Source organism: Hemicordylus capensis, chromosome 1 (genome assembly GCF_027244095.1).
Source record: "Hemicordylus capensis ecotype Gifberg chromosome 1, rHemCap1.1.pri, whole genome shotgun sequence".
NCBI lineage: Eukaryota > Metazoa > Chordata > Lepidosauria > Squamata > Cordylidae > Hemicordylus > Hemicordylus capensis.
In genome coordinates this window covers 183,811,957-183,832,250 of record NC_069657.1, presented here as the reverse complement: position 1 = coordinate 183,832,250, position 20,294 = coordinate 183,811,957, and the positions used below count along the sequence as shown (strand labels likewise).

At 41.1% G+C, this 20,294-nt stretch overlaps 1 protein-coding gene across 6 annotated transcripts in view; it reads right to left on the bottom strand.

Annotated features, from left to right (window-relative positions):
• GALNT13 (polypeptide N-acetylgalactosaminyltransferase 13) overlaps nt 1-20,294 on the bottom strand; it is a 374,841-nt gene that overhangs the window by 136,708 nt on the left and 217,839 nt on the right. For all 6 annotated transcript variants that reach the window (XR_008309490.1, XM_053259345.1, XM_053259309.1 and 3 more), the window contains one exon: nt 6,216-6,396. Coding sequence is in view for 5 of the 6 variants with exons in the window: in XM_053259345.1 (XP_053115320.1) it covers nt 6,216-6,396 (181 nt within the window). In the remaining variant the exon portion in view is untranslated. The remainder of the gene's footprint in view (nt 1-6,215; nt 6,397-20,294) is intronic.

Genomic DNA, 20,294 nt, shown 5'->3' with positions numbered 1-20,294 from the left:
GCGGCCTTGTCTCATTTTCTAAGCCATGATGTCAACATGGTTTCTGTACATCACAGTTCTGTGGCTTGTCTGAACCTGAAGCTGCACTTTAACAGTGGTTGACAACTCAGCATTTGAAACTCTGGATTCAAATATTGGTTTAATCATAAACTGTGCAAACCACAGTTAGAGCACACCTCTGGGTTTGGACATGTTTGCAGAATCATGATTTTGACAGGCATGAATGGATGAGATAAGGGGAGGGAAAAGTGCATTGGCTCAGGTCACATACATCTGCACCCAACTCTCCCCACCCCTGCCCAAACACACACATACCAAAAAACTGCCCCTTCCTTTGAAGTGAATGGAGAATCCTGCAGGGGCAGTGGCCCCAGTGCATCTCACAGTCAGAACCTTTCAATCTGGTTTATTAGGAGAAGAAATTAACTATTTGGGGATTTAATCCTCTGCACTGTAAACAGAATAAACTAGCAGCTCATTTCTCTTTCTAATCATTGGTAAACGTATATATTTAAAAATTGCACTTTGTATATACACAGCTCACAAGCTGTAGAATCTCACTTGTTTCATATAAAATCCTTACATACAAGTGATTATTTATGTACTAATACCTTTTACTGCTGCTAATACACTATGGAAGTCATTTAGTTGTAATATCCATAGTGGTTCATATATTATCCTATGTCAGTTTATACTTAAAAATAAGAGACTGAAGTTCTTGTCCATCTAAAGAATGAGAAAAGCTCTAAGACTAGGAAGCTAGGAGGAAGTGAAAGAGTACGCTAATTATGAGTGGCATCTACTTTAATTTACTTATTGTAAATACTTACAAAGGCACATGGCTTTATAATTATTCATTGTCTCTAAATAATCCAAAAAGCTTAATTTTTTAAATTTTCAATATCCGCTTTATTTGCCTAAAGCGTTTGCTTTGTTTCTGAAGTAATTATTGAATCTAACCTTTACCCTCTGCCTCAGAAACCTGATGCTATTCTAAACTAAGCATAATTAAAAACTTAATCAAAATAGACCACCACAAAAGCAATCACAATTAAATTCTGCATTATGCAACCTGCAAAGATAACAGCTCAACCTACTTTCTTAGAACAAAATTGATATTAAACCAAAATGTTGCGACATAAAGTCTTTACAAACCAAAAACAAAGGAAAAAATCAGGTAATTTATCAAAGATGAAGACCCCTATTTATGCGGTAACTACAGAAAAAAACCCCAGAAGACTTATTAGATGAAGCAGACTTCCGTCTAGTAAAGCAGACTTTGGATTTAAACAATGCCAGCAAAGTCAATAGGCTCTGCATGTTAAGGTTAATCCAAGACACCCAAGGCAAGAAAATCCAAATGGTGACCCCCATTCTACCTCACCCCACCCTGTAGTAAAAAATAATTAAAATAACTGATTACTTGACACCTTCAGTTGTGTCTGAGATGATTGTCCCACTCTGCCCAAGTACATGCATAATGAAGGCAAACAACAAAATAATTAAGATGAAAAACAAAATTAGGAGACAGTAAAAACTAAATCCATGCAAACAGAACACAGGATTCCATATACAGATTGGTTTAAATTCTGCATCAGTTTAGGTATCCCAAACCGAAGGCATACATAGGCTCCAACAGTCTCTATGTACCAGGGACATTGGCTGACATCCTAACCAAGTGCCCTTGAGGAGGCTTCGTGGGGACACATTAGGAGCCCACGTGCAACCTCCTCAGTCATCCTATGTGTGCTTTGGTGCACCCAAGTTCTAAAACTCCCAAGTGCTCCTTGTACTCCAGAAGTGCTCTGTAAGATTGGAACACATCACTGACCTTAAGCTTCATGTTTCTGATTTTCCAGAGTGCTTCCAGTTTAATGAATAATACATTAAATTTCAGGTGGGTAGGGGATGTATTGTGTCTCTCATGCCCCTGTGCATAAATGGGTGAACAACACACTAAGGCACTATGCAGTGCACAGAATATAGTGGGTGGAATCCAGTGAAGCTTTCAAGTGGCTTGAGTACACGGATGTCAGTCTTAACTGCCCACTAAAAGATGAACAGTGATGGAACTAACTTCTTTAGGCAAGGCATTTGATTATCTCAGTGCCACTGCAAAAAAGCCCTGTCTCTTGTACAGTGGGCAGCTAGCCAGCACTGATAGAGTTAACTGGGTAAAAAGCAGTTGACCTTGATTGACAGACTGGAGTCCCTAGGTCATGACCCAATCGGTTAACCAGTGGGCAGAACTAGAGGGTTCCAGAGGGGCTTCTGGGAAGAAGACCAGGTGAGTAAGGATGCCCAGTTGAGGAAGGAACAATGGAGTCTTGCCAGGTCCTCACAAGGTGAGTTCTGCAAGTCCCTGGATTTCATGGGATTGGTCTCACCTAGGTCCTGGTGAGGTCCAACGGAAGGAAGCCAAGGCTTATGGCTTTGGAAGGTTAGACTTAGAAAAAAGTGTTTTCAGTAAGACTTGTGTTAGAAGCTATTTTGTGTGTGTGTGTTGCTTTGTATTCCCAAGTATCTCTTTTTGCAATTACCTATCTTCAACTTCAGTCTAGTAAAGAACACGTTAAGCACCGCCTGAGAACATCAGGGCATTTTGAATACTCTTAATACTCTAAACTAATATTATTTGCAACAGCTACGCATGAAATCCTGAACTGGCTTATTCTTTTAAAATAAATAATAAAGCAAAATAAATAAATAAAGAGTTTTCTTTGTTTTACAAGCCCTCTCAGAGTGCTTGACTGATTCTGGGAGCAGGAGAGGGGAAGACACTAGTCCACATGTCCTCAAACAGCTGGCTACAGCTTCCCACTTAAGTATATATAAGAGGAACCATGTTGCTACATTTTCCTGTTAGCAAGGTAAAGCAAGGTTGGAACTGGAAGTTTTGTTGCTCTCTTCTAGTTAGGGAAAATTACTAACGAGCGATTGGTGGCAGCGATACAATCTACCAGAGATTTCTCTTTTCTTTTTTATAAAGTTTAAACCCAGTTGGCTCGCCAAGTAAAAGGGAGAGTTGACTCAGCTATAATTCCTCTAATGTGAGCTGGCTGGGTCGGTTCATTAAATCTTGTGCCCATTTGCTGCTCTTCTGGTGGTCCTGTTGACAACGACAGGACAAGACATGCAGAATAGGGCCTCAGTAGATGATCTCAAGGATTTGAGCATTTCTACATTTTGGATGTCTAGTCTAAGGACCTCTTCCTCACTTAGAAGTGAAGAGATGTGCAATGAACAAGAATTAGAGTTAAAAGATAACAAAGAAAATAAAAACAAGGAAGAAGGATTAGAGATATCAATTGATTTCTCCAACCTCAGGTTTGTAGAATAACATTAGGAGTTCAAAAGGTCAAGATCAAAGGATAGGCAAACTCTTTAAACTTTTAAAGCTTACTTTCCTTTTAATTTTCATAACAATCTGTGAAAACAGAAGGAAAAAATGTAACTCCTTAAATATAAAATATTTTTTTCATAAGAGGCACCAATATATTTAGCACTTAGGAAACACAATCTCACAACTCATATAACTAAATCCTTTAAAAGTTTCTTTTTCTAAACTCTACCCCCCACCCCAGGTTTGTGGCCAACTCAAGGCTTTTTAACAGTAGCCCACTAGATCATAGTCAGGTGTGTACACCTCCAAAATATTTTTCTAAGATTGCTTGAGATTGTGCTAAGCACCTAAAGATATATGGGAAGAGAGTCTTATTTGCTTAAAAGGATTATTTTGATAGTTTGCATTGCCAATTGGAAACACAAATTGAACCAGCAAAAGGTTCAATTTGAAGGGCTGGTCTTGTGGTAGCAAGCATGACTTGTCCCCATAGCTAAGCAGGGTCTACCCTGGTTGCATATGAATGGGAGACTTGATGTGTGAGCACTGTAAGATATTCCCCTCAGGGGATGGAGCTGCTCTGGGAAGAGCAGAAGGTTTCAAGTTCCCTCCCTGGTTTCTCCAAGATAGGGCTGAGAGAGATTCCTGCCAGCAACCTTGGAGAAGCCGCTGCCAGTCTGTGAAGACAATACTGAGCTAGACAGACCAAAGGTCTGACTCAGTATATGGCAGTTTCCTATGTTTCCTATGTTCCTAAGGATCTGGGAAAGACTTTCTTGAGACAAACCCCTCTCCTTCCAGATACTTTTGGGAGCTCAGTGTAACTGACAAGTATATGAAGCTACAAGGTGATCTTTGAGATAATATTTTAGGGGCTCAAAAGATCAGATGATGGTCTAAAGCAGGGCTAGGCAACCTTGGTTCTCCAATTTATTGTGGTTGGGGGTGATGGGAGCTGTAGTTCAACAACAGCTGGAAAGCCAAGGTTGCCTATCCCTGATTTAAAGGGGCAAGATAGGTGTGGTATTCCATAGCAATAGCAATAGTCTTGCTATTGCTGCAAGACTAACAGTGCTGAAGCAGTTGGATAAAACAAAAGCTTTCCCAGGACTTAACTGGCAATTTCTGTGATGGTGTACACTTTTTTCCTTCTAAAACTGATAGAAGCCTTTTGCTTATCCAGGGATTTTAAAATCTGCTTTTTACAGGTTCTTTCCTTGTGACAAGTAGTATCTAATGGGTAGAGCCCATTAGACCCGCGGTTCCGCATTATGTGCAAACGTGACCATAATCTCAACCCTCTTAGGTACATGGGTCTTTTGTCCATATGCAGATTATCACCCCACCCTTGATTAAGAGCATTTGACATTTTAATCTTCAGTTTTCAAAGAAAAGTACAATAGAACCTCAATATCCTCGGATCCAGCATCCGCGGATTAGTGTATCCGTGTCCGGGTAATAGGCACCCCACCTTGGTATTCTCAGGTAAAAAAAGTTTTTAAAGGGTTAAATCTGCGTATCAAAGATGACTGGAAATGACCTTGGAGGTAATTTCTGGCTGTCATTTTGTGGCTCATTTCAATTTTAAGAAGGCATTCCCCCCATGATTTTTCATGGAAAAATTATGACTTTGTGCCTAGGGGAGGGGGGCATTGCTGGACTGCAGAAGGCCTGTGGAGCATGGTAGGGCCCTTTTTGTTGGCATTTGGGAGTTTTTTTGGCTTTTGGGTTTTTTTCCCCAGGCACTGAGAAGCTCCCTTGATTTCCACTGCCCCAATGGTTTTGGCATCCGCGGTACTAGCTCAGAGTGGAACCCCCATGAATACCAAAGTCCTCCTGTATTATCCAATGTCCAATGGGTTTAAAACTTCATGGCAGAGGCTTTGTTCTTACAATGTATAACTGTAACATATCTTCATTGAGGACTGTAGGCAAGCATAAAAAGGCCACCTGTTTCTTTTTTCTTTTTTCAAAGGTCCTAACTCATAATGTTTGTGATCTCTTACCAAAAACCCCCTAGTTTTGCCCAATAAAGAGACTATATGAAATATAGGGAAGAAAAGCAGCCATTATCAAACAGTGAGCATTTTAGATAAATACAGTTATTTTATTTCTGATCGAAGTTTTCCATTCTAGCCTTGGATCAAGGAGCAAATGCATTTTCTATTTGAATGGTGGGGATTTAGTAAAGAGTGGTTTCAGCCGTGAATCACTTTTCTTCAAATTATCTGCTACATCGCTACACTCAAGAACTGTTTTACCAAAAAATTGAAACTGCCTTAAGAGTCTATAAAGGGAATCCCAGTTTTTTAAATGTAGGTAATCATTACATAAAATAAACTGAAGAACAGATGAATATGAAAGCCATTCATATTCATTCATAAATTTTAAATTAGAGCTGCTACAAAACTACTCAGAAGCTTTTTGAACATGTTAGCAGTACAGAAAAATCTCTCTACTTCTAGGTGATTTTTCAACTCATTGCATAAAATAGTCACCCACAGCATATAATGCATGATTTCTTAGAGGTCTGTCCTAGGACATTTCAAATACTTGTGATGCATTTATGTGGACTATTTCCAGAACTATAGCAACCAAACTCACAAGTCCTGTTTCTGAGAGCACTGAAATTTCAAGTGTCATACGAAATATATCTATGTGATTTGGAAACTTGCTAAAACCACTACTTTTAAAAACAAAGCTGAAATGCTTTATATCATCATACTAATAAAACATTTTTTTCCAAAAATACCTTATAAAGAGCTAAGATGCAAATAAATCAATACAATGAATGCTTGATAAAGTAATCTCCTAAACTATATATTTGCTTAGTGCATACCTTGCATGAAATGATCACAAAATACTTCCTTACCTGGGGATATTATATAGAAGAAATCTTTAAATTCATCCATCCATACTTCTGCAAGTCTTCTATTATTCTTGTTAATTACATGACCAGTACCACCAGGAAAGGTGTATGGTGTAGCTTTTCGAAAAACATGGCCAACATGTGAGCATGTTACAATCTCTAGAGAGCCTCCACATTGCCAGATCTAAAACAGATGAATAAATAATAATGAATAAAATGTAAAAAGTAAATGAAAACGCATCAGCTTGGTTTCAATCCATCACTAATTTAAATAAATGGCTACTTATATAATATTCTAGGAGGAGTACAGAATAAGGCTCTACACACAACCAGTGTGTAGAGCCTTACTGGACTCTGTGGAGAGAGCGCTTTTCCTGCAGATGAGCAGGGAGCTTGCCCTGGGTGGCCAGATCAGCCGCCCACAGTTCCGTCATGGAGCCAGCAGGGGTGGTGGGGATCGGAGGCTGCTCAACCCCCAGAAGTCCCAGGATGCTCCATGCAAGTGCGTGGGGCATTCTGGGGACACCCCCAAGACCGGAAGGCTTGTTGTAGCCTTCTGGTCAGGGGTCTACTCATGTGTTGCCACAGTGCGGAGTCACATGGCGGCGGCACATGATCAGTAAATCATGGTTAGCAGAGTGCTTGCTCCGCTGATCTCGTTTTAGGGGAGGGGTTCTTAGGCAGGCTAGACACCATTGAACCACCGGGCTTGCCTAATAATGAGAAGATGGTTTTCTGTCCCCAAAGGATTTAGTCTAAAAAGAAACACAAGGGAGACACCAGCAACAGCCACTCCAGGGACTCTGTGCTGGGGTTGAATAGGGACAGTTGCTTTCTCCTTGCTAGATAAAAGAGAACCACCACTTTGAAAGGAGCCCCATTGCTTAGTTAGCAAGAGTCCATTTTAAGAAAACTTAAAATGACCACCTGGATGCATGATATCAGCATTTTTTTTTTAAATCGTTGCAGAAATGTACAAAAGAATTACAAAATACAACATGTAAAATTTAGCTCAGGAACGAATATTTAAAACACCTAAAGATCATTACTTCACTTAATACATTTAAAATATTTGTAAATAAAATCATAAAATAAAAATAATTTTCAATCTTTCCAGTCTTGTATATGCAGGAGTTTTGTTTAGTTTATTTGTTTTGTTTTTTCATCAATAAAATTCAAGAAGGCTAACCAACATTCTAAAAAGAAACACATATTCTTGACATATGCATCATTCAAGTGTTGAAATCTCCAGGAATGTAGCCTGGACTGGTTCATACGTTGCACAAAAATAAGAAGACAAAAAGCATAAATGTCTATGTAGCTTCTAACAAACTGGCAAACTACTGTATAGGAAAAGGTGCTATAACCTGAAGAAATCAGATCTCAGCCCTATGAAGTTAAGACTTAGAAATCTGACTGCAGACTGGACACATATGTTCCATATTACAGCAGAAGCACTCACAAAGAGTATATATCTAATGAATTACAGCACATTCCACAATCTTGAGACAACTGCCATTTAATGTTGTGTGGCCCTCACAAGCCTATGTTCATGACTGATTGTTGCACTAGAGTTAAGGAAAAAAATGTATCACAATATCCCATATATTCTTTAAAAAAACAAAAAACCAACAGGTTGCCACATCAAGTAGTTGTGACATTACTGAACAGTCATACACTATTGGTCAATACTATACAGATCTGTAAAGCTGTAAACTCCTGAGACAGAAGCAAATAACTTGTGTCACCACAAAATAAAATGTATGGCAAGCAGAACAGATCTTGTTGGCTTTGCTCCATTTATACGAATTCCCATACTTTCTTTTGCAATAAGTAGTACATAGTGTTTAGATGACAATATGAAACAATAAAAAATAGGCCAGTGAATAGTCAAAATGTTGGATTCCAATTCAACCCAACAGGAAGATTCAACCCAACAGGAAGAAGGGGTGAACATGGCCCCTCCCAATTCTTATTTTTCTGTGTTGGGTGGGGAACAGTCCCAAACTTCAGGTTTCTTACCTGTAACTGGGGTTCTTCTGCTGGTCATCTGCCCAATCACACAGATGGGCTTTGCACTTGCATGAAGAAACATTCGGAAAAACCTCAAAAGCTCTTTTTTACTCTGTGCAGCATAGGCTCTTCACCTTCATTCCTAGGTCACATGCTCTGCACCATCCTCCTCAGTTCTGAAGTCCACCACTACATAGCTCTGCAGCAGGGATGGATGGGAGGGTATGTGACTGGACAGATGACCGCTGGAAGAACCTCAGTTACAAATAAGCAACCTGAAGTTCTTCTGAGTGGTCTCTGCCCATCACACAGATGGGGGCACTGTATCCTTCCTCCTCCAGTCAACCTTGGAGGAGGGAAGCAGAGCCCGAAACCTGGAAGGCACACCCACAAAACAATTAAGAAACAGATCAAATCTGAGTAGAGAACTCCACGTCAAGTGAGCTTAATTAACTTTATTTGAAGCCAACTTTTTAATTTGAAAGCAGTTACAGCACAGATAGCAAACAAGCTTATCACTGGAAAAGAGTCTGTAAAACTGATCTCCCAAAAGCAGAATCGTTACAAGCTCTTACATCCAGGGCATAATGTCTTATATACAGTAGGAAGTTGGAGATGACCATGTCGCAGCCTGGCAAATTGATTCCTATTGAAGTCCCTGATCAAATGCTGTCGAGGTGGCAACAGCTCTGGTGGAATGTGCTTTTGAGACTAGGCAGAGGTGTTAAACCCATCAGGTGGTAGGCCAATTTAATAGTCTGTACTGTCCACGCAGACATGGATTGAGCGGACGCTCTTTGGCACTTACGTGGAGCACCATAAGTCACAAACAAGGCTGCAGACTATCTAAAATATGCTGACTGATGAAGATAAAAGGCCAATGCCTGTCCAGAGTATGCCACCTAGGTTCTTCTTCTGATACTGGATAGGGAAAAACACCACCAATGAAATGTTCTGAGGCCTATGGAAGTATGAGACCACCTTTGGCAAGAAAGAAGTAACAGCTCTAAGAACCACCTTCTCCTTATGGAAAAGCAAATATGGAGGATCAGCTCTGAGTTCCCCTACTCTTTGCGCCAATGTAATTCCAACCAGAAAAATAGTTAAGTGTCAACAATCTCAGGCGCAGATGCAGACAGGGACTTCCAAAAGACAGCTAAGTGAACCCTAATCGAGGACATAGATAGGCCTGACTTTTTCAGTTGCAACAAATATTATAAGATAAACTGGACCAAGGCCCTGTCAGGATCCAAAATTCTTGAAGCCTTGGCAAGTTCTGTAAAGTGCTTCCACTTCGCTCCGTAAGAGGTCATGGTGAAGGCTTTCTACTCGTCTCTAGGACCTCTCAATTCTGTGGGCCAGACATTCAAGTTTGCCATGCTGTCAGATGTAGGCTCTGGACATCCAGGTGAAGGACTTTTCCCTTCTGTTGTGACAGCAACGTCGCAGACATGGGGAGACAAATGAAAAGTCTGTTGGACAACTGAAACGGGCGAGGGAACCAGTGGCGACGGGGCCACCATGAAGTCAGAAGTATGCAGTTTCCCTTTTCGCTGTCTATCTTTTGAACCACTATCGGGATCAATGGAATCGGAGGGAACAGATAAGCGAAGATGCCAGAAGATGCCATGTGGTTGCTAGAGTGTCGCCCCTTGATTTCCCCCCACCTGCCCAAGAATAGCTGATTGGGCACTGAGCGTTGTGTTTCCTGCCAAATAAGTCTATGAGGGGTTTCCTCCATCTCAAAAAAATGTCGTGGAACACCTGTGTTCAGCTCCCATTCGTGGGACAGTAAGTGTGTTCTGCTCAAGCTGTCTGCCAACGTGTTGTTCAGTCCCTTTATATGGACAGTGGTCAAAAAGATTCAATGTTGAATGGCCCAACACAACAGTTCCAGCGACAGTGCAAGAAGAGTGGATGATCCTGTCCCACCCTGCTGGTTTATATATGCATTCACGGTGGTATTGTCCATAATGAAGCCCTCCAAGGACTTGAAAATGGCCAACAATTCTAAGTAATTGATGTGGCAATGAGCCTCCACACTCAACCAAATCCCATTCAGGTAAAGGCCCTAAACATGTGCACCCCAGCCCTGTTCTGAGGTGTCTGTGGTAATGCTGGTCTGAGGACTTTTTCAAAGGAATGGCATGGATTGCAACAGGCTCTTGCGAGAGACCCACCAAGAGAGATCAGCCTGAACCAAGCTGGGACCGCGAACAGTTTGGAGCTGTGATGCCTGATTGGATGAAACATGTCCAGGAATCAATGCTGCAGCGTTCTCATGTTCAGTCTTGCTGTAGGCAGTATGGCAGTGGTAGAGGCTATTATCCACAACATACATTGAATCTGCTGTGCGATGTAGGTAGAAGAGCCGCACAAGAAGAGGGCCAGATCCAAGATCTGATGAATACGATGTTCCAGTAGGCTCACTGCAGCCACATCAACCCAAGAATTGCATAGGTCAGCTGCGATTTCTTGAAATTAATGCTCTTCTAAAAGAGCAATGGTCTCTTGAAGGTTCCTTTGAAGAGACACTGGAGATTTTGCAGTCAGCAATCGATCATCCAACAATGAAAAAAAAATGTATTCCTCTCACTTGGAAATGTCCCACTACCACTGCCATGCATTTGGTAAGTACCCTCAGAGCAGAGGATAGACCAAAGAGAATAGATTTGAACTGGAACATGTTTGTGCCAATTTGGAAGTGAAAATATTTCCTGTGCTGTGGATATATGGTAGTATGAGTCCTCCAGGTCTATAGAGATGAACCACATTCCTTCAGTGAGAAGTGCCATGATGTCCATGACTGTCAACATCCTGAAACGTTTGTATTGAGGTCTAAAATGGGACGCAGGCCTCCATCTCTCTTTGACACTGTAAAGAACAGGAAGAAAAGTCCATCTGATATGTGGGGGGGGGGCGACTGGTTCTATAGCTTCCTTTTGAAGCAACGCCTCTACTTCCCCCTGTAGAATGGGATCCAGGAGTGTGACCCTTCTCCCGGAGTTGTGTGGTCACTCTAAGAACCCAATTGCATACCTCAGGCGGATGATGGTAAGCACCCAGGTCTCTGACATAATGCACTCCCAGATTTCTAGGTATGGCCTCAAATGAGTTCCAGTCCAAGAGCAGTCAGGCCCTTTTGTTGAAGGGAGCGAGCTTGGACTTCTGCTGAGCAAACTTGGTGTTTGAGAATGGTCTCTCCACATTGTACTGTGAGTAGTGGGGCTGGTGAAAGGACTGGTCATAGGCTGACTTTGCAGAGGCCTGCATTGAAGATGGCTTCTGTGAATGAAACATTGACAGGCACCCTGTTGGGACTGAGTGTCTTTCAGTGAAAGGTTGGAGTATTGCTCTTTGGTGGGAAGGGAAGGGGAATCAGAGGTGGAGTTCTGGCACTCGAGAGATTCAGGAGCAAGTGAATATTCACCTTCCAAAGAAAGGGCTTGAGCTAGAGACTATTCCTTGATCGGAGACAGAGCTTAGACAATAAAACCAATTAGCTTGAATCAGGGCTCTCTCTTGGTAGAGCTCTTCAAACAGAGTTTTGGCAGCCATCTGTTGGGGATGCTATAGCTCTGAATTTCTTGCATTGATCAGGGGTTTTGACTAGATGGTTTACAAGAATCCCTCCAATGTTTTTTGATCCCAAGATCTCTCTCTTGAGATCTGAATGATAGTAGTTACTGTTAGTAGATACTGTTTGTAACTACCCTTCAGTGAATCACTTTGTAGTAATTAACATTTTGTTGCCCACTCACCTAACCTAGTGAAGATCCTTTGCAACTCCTAATTCCAGCCTTCTGCTTTCTGTTCATGGAGACCAGGTCTATCAACAGCTACTGATCTGAAGGATATAGGCCACTTCCAGCCTAAGAGGCAAGATGCCTTTTAATACCAGTTGCAGGGGAGCAACATCAGGAGAGAGGGCATGCCCCCAGTTCTTGCCTCTGGGCATGCCCCCAGAGGCATCTGGTGGGCCACTGTGTGAAACAGGATACTGGACTGGATAGGCCTTGGGCCTGATCCAGCAGGACTATTATTATGTTCTTAAGAGGACCTATCTTCTAGTCCCATGATAGCTAAGTTTGCTAAAGAGTATTTGGTGAAGTACTTTGTCAAAAGCATTTTAAAGTCCAAGTATACAGAGCCTATCTGATTGCTCTTATATACATGGGAGCTGATACTCTCAAAAGAATTAAAAAGTGTTGGTAAGGCATGACCTCTCCTTTGCAGAAGCTATGCTGAACTCTTATCTTTCCACCTATGGGTAGGAAAGCAGATTTGTTTGGTGGGTGGGTGGGATTTGAGAGCAAATGAATAAAGCAGCTAAACCCCTTTGTTACTCTTCCAGTCCTGATTACAATCTCTATGGTAGCTCTTCGTTGATATTTTTTTTAAAGGATTCTGCTTATACCATATCTGGGTGATTACTAGCTTGGCCAAATGATAGACACATAAACAGTATAGAGAGTTTTGAGAGAGATACAAGTAGACATTAATTTCACAGTGATCATCTAAACCCAGAACAGTATAGATTTACAACAACACACAAAGGTTGGACACACAACCAAATAAGCAGACGGGGTGGAGGGCTGGGTGGGGCCAAGGCAGCACAGGGATTGTGATTGAGCCTAGCAGTGAACATGGGCAGCCAAGCTCAGGCTGGGCTTGTAGGGATTTGATTCGAGTTCTTCTAAACACATGGGCTTTGATTTGGCCTTGAATCCAATCTCCACAAAACAGGCCTGATTCAATTCAGATTGGTTTTGATTCGAGTCAATCCAAATTGATTCAATTGTCCTTTTTTTCAGTTTAAGGAGGGAAGGGAGGAAAGCCTCCTTTCATTGTTGTTTTTAAAAAGAAAGAGGTGCCCAGTACTTTTTGAAATGCAGAGAGTGCAGATGTGGGAGGGTGGCAGCGACCCGACCCGCCATTTCCCTGCGGCCCACCAGTTGCTGATTCCAAAAACAAGAGGCATGGAGGCACCCTTTAAACCACTCATTGGAACACTAGGTGAGGTCCAGGGCCTCCACACCCCCTGGGGGCCCCCAAATCCACTTTATTCTGTCCTGGGTGGTGTGGTTGCCACTGGCCCACACTGCACCGGGCGGCCAAATGTGATTATGACCTGTGCCAGGAGCTTTAGAGACTGAGGGGGGAGTGGAGAAAGAAATATGTGGGATGGGAATATGTTGTTGTGTGTTGAAATATTTCTGCTACTGCATATTTGCATAAATAAAACCACCCTGGGGCAAATTGGGAGGGGCGGTATAAAAATGCAATAAATAAATATACCTATTCTATATCCGTACATTCTTGTGAGTTCAGTTGCTGTTTGTGCCCTCAAGAATCCATGTGTTAAATATACTGTGTTTGTCATGGTGTCTATGTGTGAAGGGGCATGATGCTTAACTTTCAGGAGGGGCCTCCAACAGAGGTGGGGAGGCCTCTAAAGGCCTTTAGGTCCAGGGTCCAAAATTATGTAAGTGCACCTCCGTCCTTCCTCGCAACCTGCCGGCTGCTCACACCAGGACCAGGCTATCCTTTAAATGGTCTCCACACATGAACGTGGAGGCCATTTGAAGGGATAGCCCGGTGTTTCTTTGCTGAACACCAGTGTTGCGCAAAAAAATCAGTGTTCCGACAAAGAAACACTCAAGAATCCATGTGTTAAATATACTGTGTTTGTCATGGTGTGTATGTGTGTATGGGCTATCACTTTAAATGGCCTCCATGTGAATGCATATAAATGGCACACTCCATGGTCCAGGTGTGAGAGTCAGTGTGAGCTGAGCAACCAGCCAGGCCGGCTGTGGAGAGATGGTAGGTTGGGTTCTTGCCTCCCCGCTGCTGCCAGCTCTGCAGGAGAACCTATCCCACCAGTAGTGGTTCAAAGGGAGCCTCCATACCTCTTCTTTTTCAAAGAAGCCGGTGGCAGCTGCAGCGGGGGTGGAGGTGGGTCAGTTTGCCACCTCCCTACCGGTGCTGCTGCCATATCTGCAGTTACCATTTCAGTCAGGAGTAGTTCAAAGATGCCTCCGCACCTCTTATTTCTCAAAGAGGGATGCGGGTCAGGTTGCTGCCTCCCCCCCCCGCCCCATTCCACATTGCGGGCTCTGTCTGCACAATAAAGGTAACTTTATTGCAGCTGCCACTGGCTCGTCTGGTGGCCACTCAGGGACGGGCCTTCTCCACTGCTGCCCTGAGGCTTTGGAATGTGCTCCCTAGTGAAATAAGAGCCTCCCCATCTCTGACAGCTTTTTAAAAGTCTTTAAAAACACATCTCTTCACCCAGGCTTTTAATTAATGTTGTTTTAATGGTTTTAATGCTGTTTTAAAATATTATTTTAAAATTTTTAAACTGTTGTAGTGTGTGTGTTTCCCCCCTCCCCATTTTTGTCTTAATGAATGTTTTACTTTGTTTTTATCCTGTTGTAAACCGCCCAGAGACGTAAGTTTTGGGCAGTATAAAAATGTTTTAATAAATAATAAATAAACAAACTTCAGGGCACCCTAGCTAGCACCTCTTTGTTTTTTAAGGCTGAAATGTGGCTCTCCTCCCCCTCCATCTCTGCTTGCCCAATACTCAAATCAATTTGGATAGATTTGATCTGAATGTGGCTGATCTGATTTCTCATTGAATCACCCCTTTTAGTGTGATCACCTTTTAGGGGTGATTTGATTTGAAGTCAAAACACTTGAAACAGCCAGATTGGGCTGGCAAAACACCTATTCTGCTTATTCTTTCTGTTATTTTTCTGGCCCATGCATAGAGAAACCAGGGTCAAAGTATTTATTTAGTTTCATAGAATAGAGGGAAACAATATACAGTCTATGAAGGGAAATCAGGAAGAGTTTTGAATGCACATAACAGTAGGCATGACTTCCACTGAGGTCCACTTAACAGAAGAATATAAAAGCTAGCAGGCATATCCTGTTATTTAAATATAATTTTGAAGCACAGGAGATTGAATTAAGTTTGACATTTACATAAAGGAGTAGCACACACTTTCAAACATAAAATCCCAGAAGATTAATACTGGGCTAAAAAAGAAACAAATACTGATAGGTCAAGAACTGGACGAATGCAGAAGCTGTCTTGTAGCAGATTTTTATGAAAGTGCTGCAGAAAGTAGGGAGAAGGGTTTTTGAGTTAGCTTAAAAGGCAGACTGTGGCACACTTCATTCATACACTTTCAAAGATGGAACAATATAAGTCCTGGATCAGTCCGAAACAAGGACACTCCAGAGTGTATTTGTTCGAGTATTCAGTTGGCGAGCAACAAAAGTGGCACATGAAATGTATTAATGTTGCTCTTAAGAGACTAGAGCTTAAAATTAAAACCCTTCCACATGCTTCTACTAGACTATTCTTTAATGATCTATTAAAAAGCTAAACATGGCAAAACATCTGTTCTAAACAAAACGTTTATCTGTTAAAGCCTTTGGCATTCCAATGGAACATTGCTTCATTTTTTTTTTTTTAAGTAAGAACAGGCTTGAACATTTAGAGACAATTTGTATTAATGGAAATGTTACCACAGTAACAGTCTATTTAGTTAGACTTAAAGCCATTAAGCATATGTGCATTAGTACAGGAGAACCTCATTATACATTGATTCTATAGCCATTGTTTTGCATATTCATGGGTGTCTAATTGACACCCATTTTCAATATCTGTGGATGCAAAAGGGTTAAAAACCACATATCTTCAGTTTCTAGAGAGCCAGAAGTGACTGCAGAGGTCACTTACAGGCACCATTTTGTCCATGGGAGCCAATTTGTGGCTCATTTCAGCAAAGAAAAAAAAGGGGGGGAGGAAAAATCTGTGATTTGAGGGACCATTTTTGATTTTTGAGGGGCATTGCTGGATGCCAGGAAACCCATGGAGCGTGTTAGGGCACTTTATTTGGCCCCTTTTGGTTGATTGGTGTGTTTTTTTTAAGTCTGGGAACCTAACCTGCACATTCCCATAGACTCAATTACTCATTATCTGCGGTTTCGTTAATGTGGTAATCTGTGGGAACGAAACCTCCACAGATAATGAGGTCCACCACACAGAATGAAAGAGTTGAAAGGCATGTGGTCAAATCATTCATTCATTCATTCATTCGATTTCTATACCGCTCTTCCAAAAATGGCTCAGGGTGGTTGACACAGAGAAATAACATATAAATAAGATGTATCCCTGTCCCAAAAGGGCTCACAATCTAAAAAGAAACATAAGACAAACACCAGCAACAGTCACTGGAAGTACTGTGCTGGGGGTGGATAGGGCCAGTTACTCTCCCCCTGCTAAATAAAGAGAGTTAAAAGGTGCCTCTTTGCCCAGTTAGCAGGGGTCAATCAATAGCAGAGGTTAAAATCATACACTGACATCCACAGAGGATCCACAGGGAATTGGGGGTGGGGTGGGGGTGGGGACACATGTTTTTTAAAAGTCTGTCCAATTACCAAAGACCAGTAAACCTCTCTCCTTAAAGAGCAGATCCCATCAGTTGTATCAAAAGAAAGTTTGTCATTATGAGACTCCGATTGAAATTAACAGAATTTAAGTTAATCACAACTAACTTGTCTCATTCATTTCAATGATGCTTAGTCATGACTCATTTTTTTCACTCTAACTCCATATTTAGTTGATTTATGTTGTTCAATGACTGGTCCTTGGTTTTTTAAATTATTGGTTTTGGTTTTTTAATTATTAATATGTCTTTGGTTTTCCAGCAACGCATAATAACAAAGCATCATTTTGACAGATATTAATATAAAACAATCTTAGCTGTGCAATGTATAACATCTTCTGGAGTGGTGCATAAGAAGCACAGAATGTGATACTGGGTACATAATTCAGTTTGCCAAGTATCACAACTTTCAAATATCTTTAAAGCAAGATTCTAGTCCTTGCGAGTGTGAAGACAAACTTGAAAAGGTGTGTGGGAAACAATTGCTGCAATTTCAGGAGCTAGTGAGGTTGTCCTTGCATCACCATGCCCTTCATTATTATTATTATTATTATTATTATTTATTTGATTTGTATACCGCCCTTCCAAAATGGCTCAGGGCGGTTTACAATTAAAACAATAGCTTCATAGCTCACTGCCCCTAATAAATTATGCAAAACAAGTTAAAATGCAGCATAAGTTTTAAACTACTAGCATAATTTATACAGGCCGAGGAACTGAACTTTTCTTGGTGCCTTTTTTTCTCCTAAGTCTAACACCAATATGACCGACATAAATGAATACTGTCAAGATTACTGAATACTGTCAAGATTATATCTTTCTTCTATCTCACTGAGATCAATGTTGGATTATAAAGCCAAAAATGACACAGGTGCATAACTACAGAATGGTAAAAGAATGTTAGTGTTGTGATCTGTGTGCTAAAACCAATTACCACAGACTCTAGGATTTCAGTCCAATTTGTTCAGAGATCTGCAAATCCCCTCACTTGGTGCATATGTTAATGTGTCCATTGCTTGCCAATGATTTCATCTGCTATGGCTTTAATTAACAGTATAATTTGAATAAGCAAGTATACTTGCTCCCATTACAAAGTTCAGCCAGGTACTGTTATATGTAAATGGAGCAGAATGAACTGTTTGAAAAGCTTGTGTGTGCACAAATTCTGCAATATGCTTAGGTGAGAAATTGTGGGGCCTTTTTTGGCCAGAATGATAGGCTGGTTATTGTTAACATACTGGTTAAATGATATGGACAAATGTGCTATCTTAAAAGTGATCCAATGCTTAATAGCTAAAAGCCCTATTCAGACATTACAATGTATGTGCAAATAGATGTCTGTACACATGTGCAGGTTTTCATGTGCATGAAATGTGCTAACTTTAAAACATGCTAATTTTAAAAATGAAACTGTGTATAGACCTCCTCAACTACAGCATATACCGTAGGTAGGAAGTGTACTACTATATATGGGTTGAACGTAACGTGAATAACTGTCCATGCATACAGATCTGCATATGTGTACATTGTACAGTTTGTGTCTCTCTCCCCATCTTGCCCACATTTTGCTCTCCGTCCACTTAAGGAAGCAACCTATCTCCTCCATTTTATGTGAGCTAGAAGCCTCCTGGTGAAGAGGACTGATCTCTGGGGCTGACCTGCTTCCTCTCCGAACACCCGCTCTCCTCTACTAGTCTTTGAGTCTTGGTCTTCAAAGAGAGGTTATCCCAAGGTGTTGTAGCTCCAGTCAGCCCAGGTCTTCCTGTCCCTGCATTCACAGTTATGACAGAGCTTCACTTCTGCTCTCCATGTCCTGCCTTATTCACCTCAGCATTTACTTCTTTTATCCTTCTCAGCTGCCTGGTTGATTACCAGGTGGTATCTTTAGAGCGTCTTAGTCAGAACCATTCTGGATAAAATCTGAAGACATGAGTTAGGTTGCAAAACTCTGCGGACAGAGATATTTGATTTTCAGAGTTCTGTGCATCACCTCCTCTTGCCTTTTTGCCCTCATATGCTTTCACAACAACAACACCAATAACAATTAATTTTAAAATGAAATGAAATAAAATAATGATGATGAAATAAAATAAAATAAAATAAAATAATAATAATAATAATAATAATAATAATAATAATAATAATAATAAAGGGAAAGTGCCTAGTGGGTCTTAAGAGAGGCCTTAAAAGCAGCCACAGAGGGGGCTGGAATTGCGGGCGGGGGGAGAGCGTTCCAAAGAAGAGGGGCGGCTTCTTGCCTTCATATGCAAGGAGATTTAAGCTATCTAGCACATTCTCAACATAGTCTATAATTATATACTCATTCTAGGGCAAAACATTAAAGGATAAAGTGCTTTATTTTTTTGGAGACAATTTGATTAATGGACCTACAGAACCAGAGGCTATGGGCCAGTTTTCCCCAAGGGCTTAAAGGACTATTCATCAGCAACTCTGGGATATTTTAGTTTGAAATGTGGTTAATTATTGGATCTAATTTGGGATTAGGGGTATGTGCACCAGATGCAAGAAGCAAAGTTTCGGTGAGGGCAACTGATGACTCACCAGTCACCACCCATTTAAAAGTCCCATTAATAGTTGCTGCTTATATTATTAGTGAATAATATCACTAATTGCTGTAGTCTCATTTGAGCGGCCTGTGCAAGAACAGTTCTAATACTGGCTTAGAAGTACAGCACAGTCGCTGTACAAATATGTCATGCTTCACCAGTTACCATGGATACTTAAATACAGTGGTACAGAGAATTCACATTCTCAAAATATGTGTTTCATGAGACTACAGAAAAGAAAAAATGTGTATTTTCTTCTCAGATATTTACCTAAACATATTCATTGTTCCGGTAGAACCACTACCATATCCATCAGTAATGACATCTATGTAAAAACAGGTGGATATTCACCCACAGGGTTAACTACCGTAACAGCATCCAGAACACTAGTTGCTGAGGAGGAGCAGTGAGAGAGGGCTATTGCCTTCAGCCCTGCTTGCCAGCTTCCTGGAAGGCACCTGCTGGCCTTGGCTCTCACAGAGCAAGGCTCTTTTTGTGTTTTTATCCTGAAAGAATTGAAGTTGCAAAAATAGTAGCACAACTAATTACTAATTCACTGTAACACATTTATTGCTCTTTTCATATATAAAGGATTTCACAGAGATGCAACTACTGAATTGGCTATAAAGGCAGCAGGGCACATCTAAATTAAACTTAGCTGCTCTATTTCATGCCTAATGGAAGTGCGTTTCAGTCTAAGGGACTTATTTTAAAGTGGTTATTGAGTTCTCAATTTTGCTACAATATTGCTCCAGAAATAAAATAATAAAATTTAAATGTTTCCTCCTCTAAGTTTTGTTTTTTTTTATTTTTGGTCAAGCCACACTTCATGTCTGCAATCAACTTTCAATGTACCTTTTAGTTCCCATCCCACCATAATCTACCCAGGCTCCTCGACTTCCATCTCTTATGTTTTAACTGCCAGTATCTTTCCAAGACTGAACATTAAGTCCTGTGGTAGGACCAGAACCTACTGTTCTCCCCAACATGCTTCCAGTCTACACCTTCAGGTCATAGAGAATGCTGTCATGGAAATG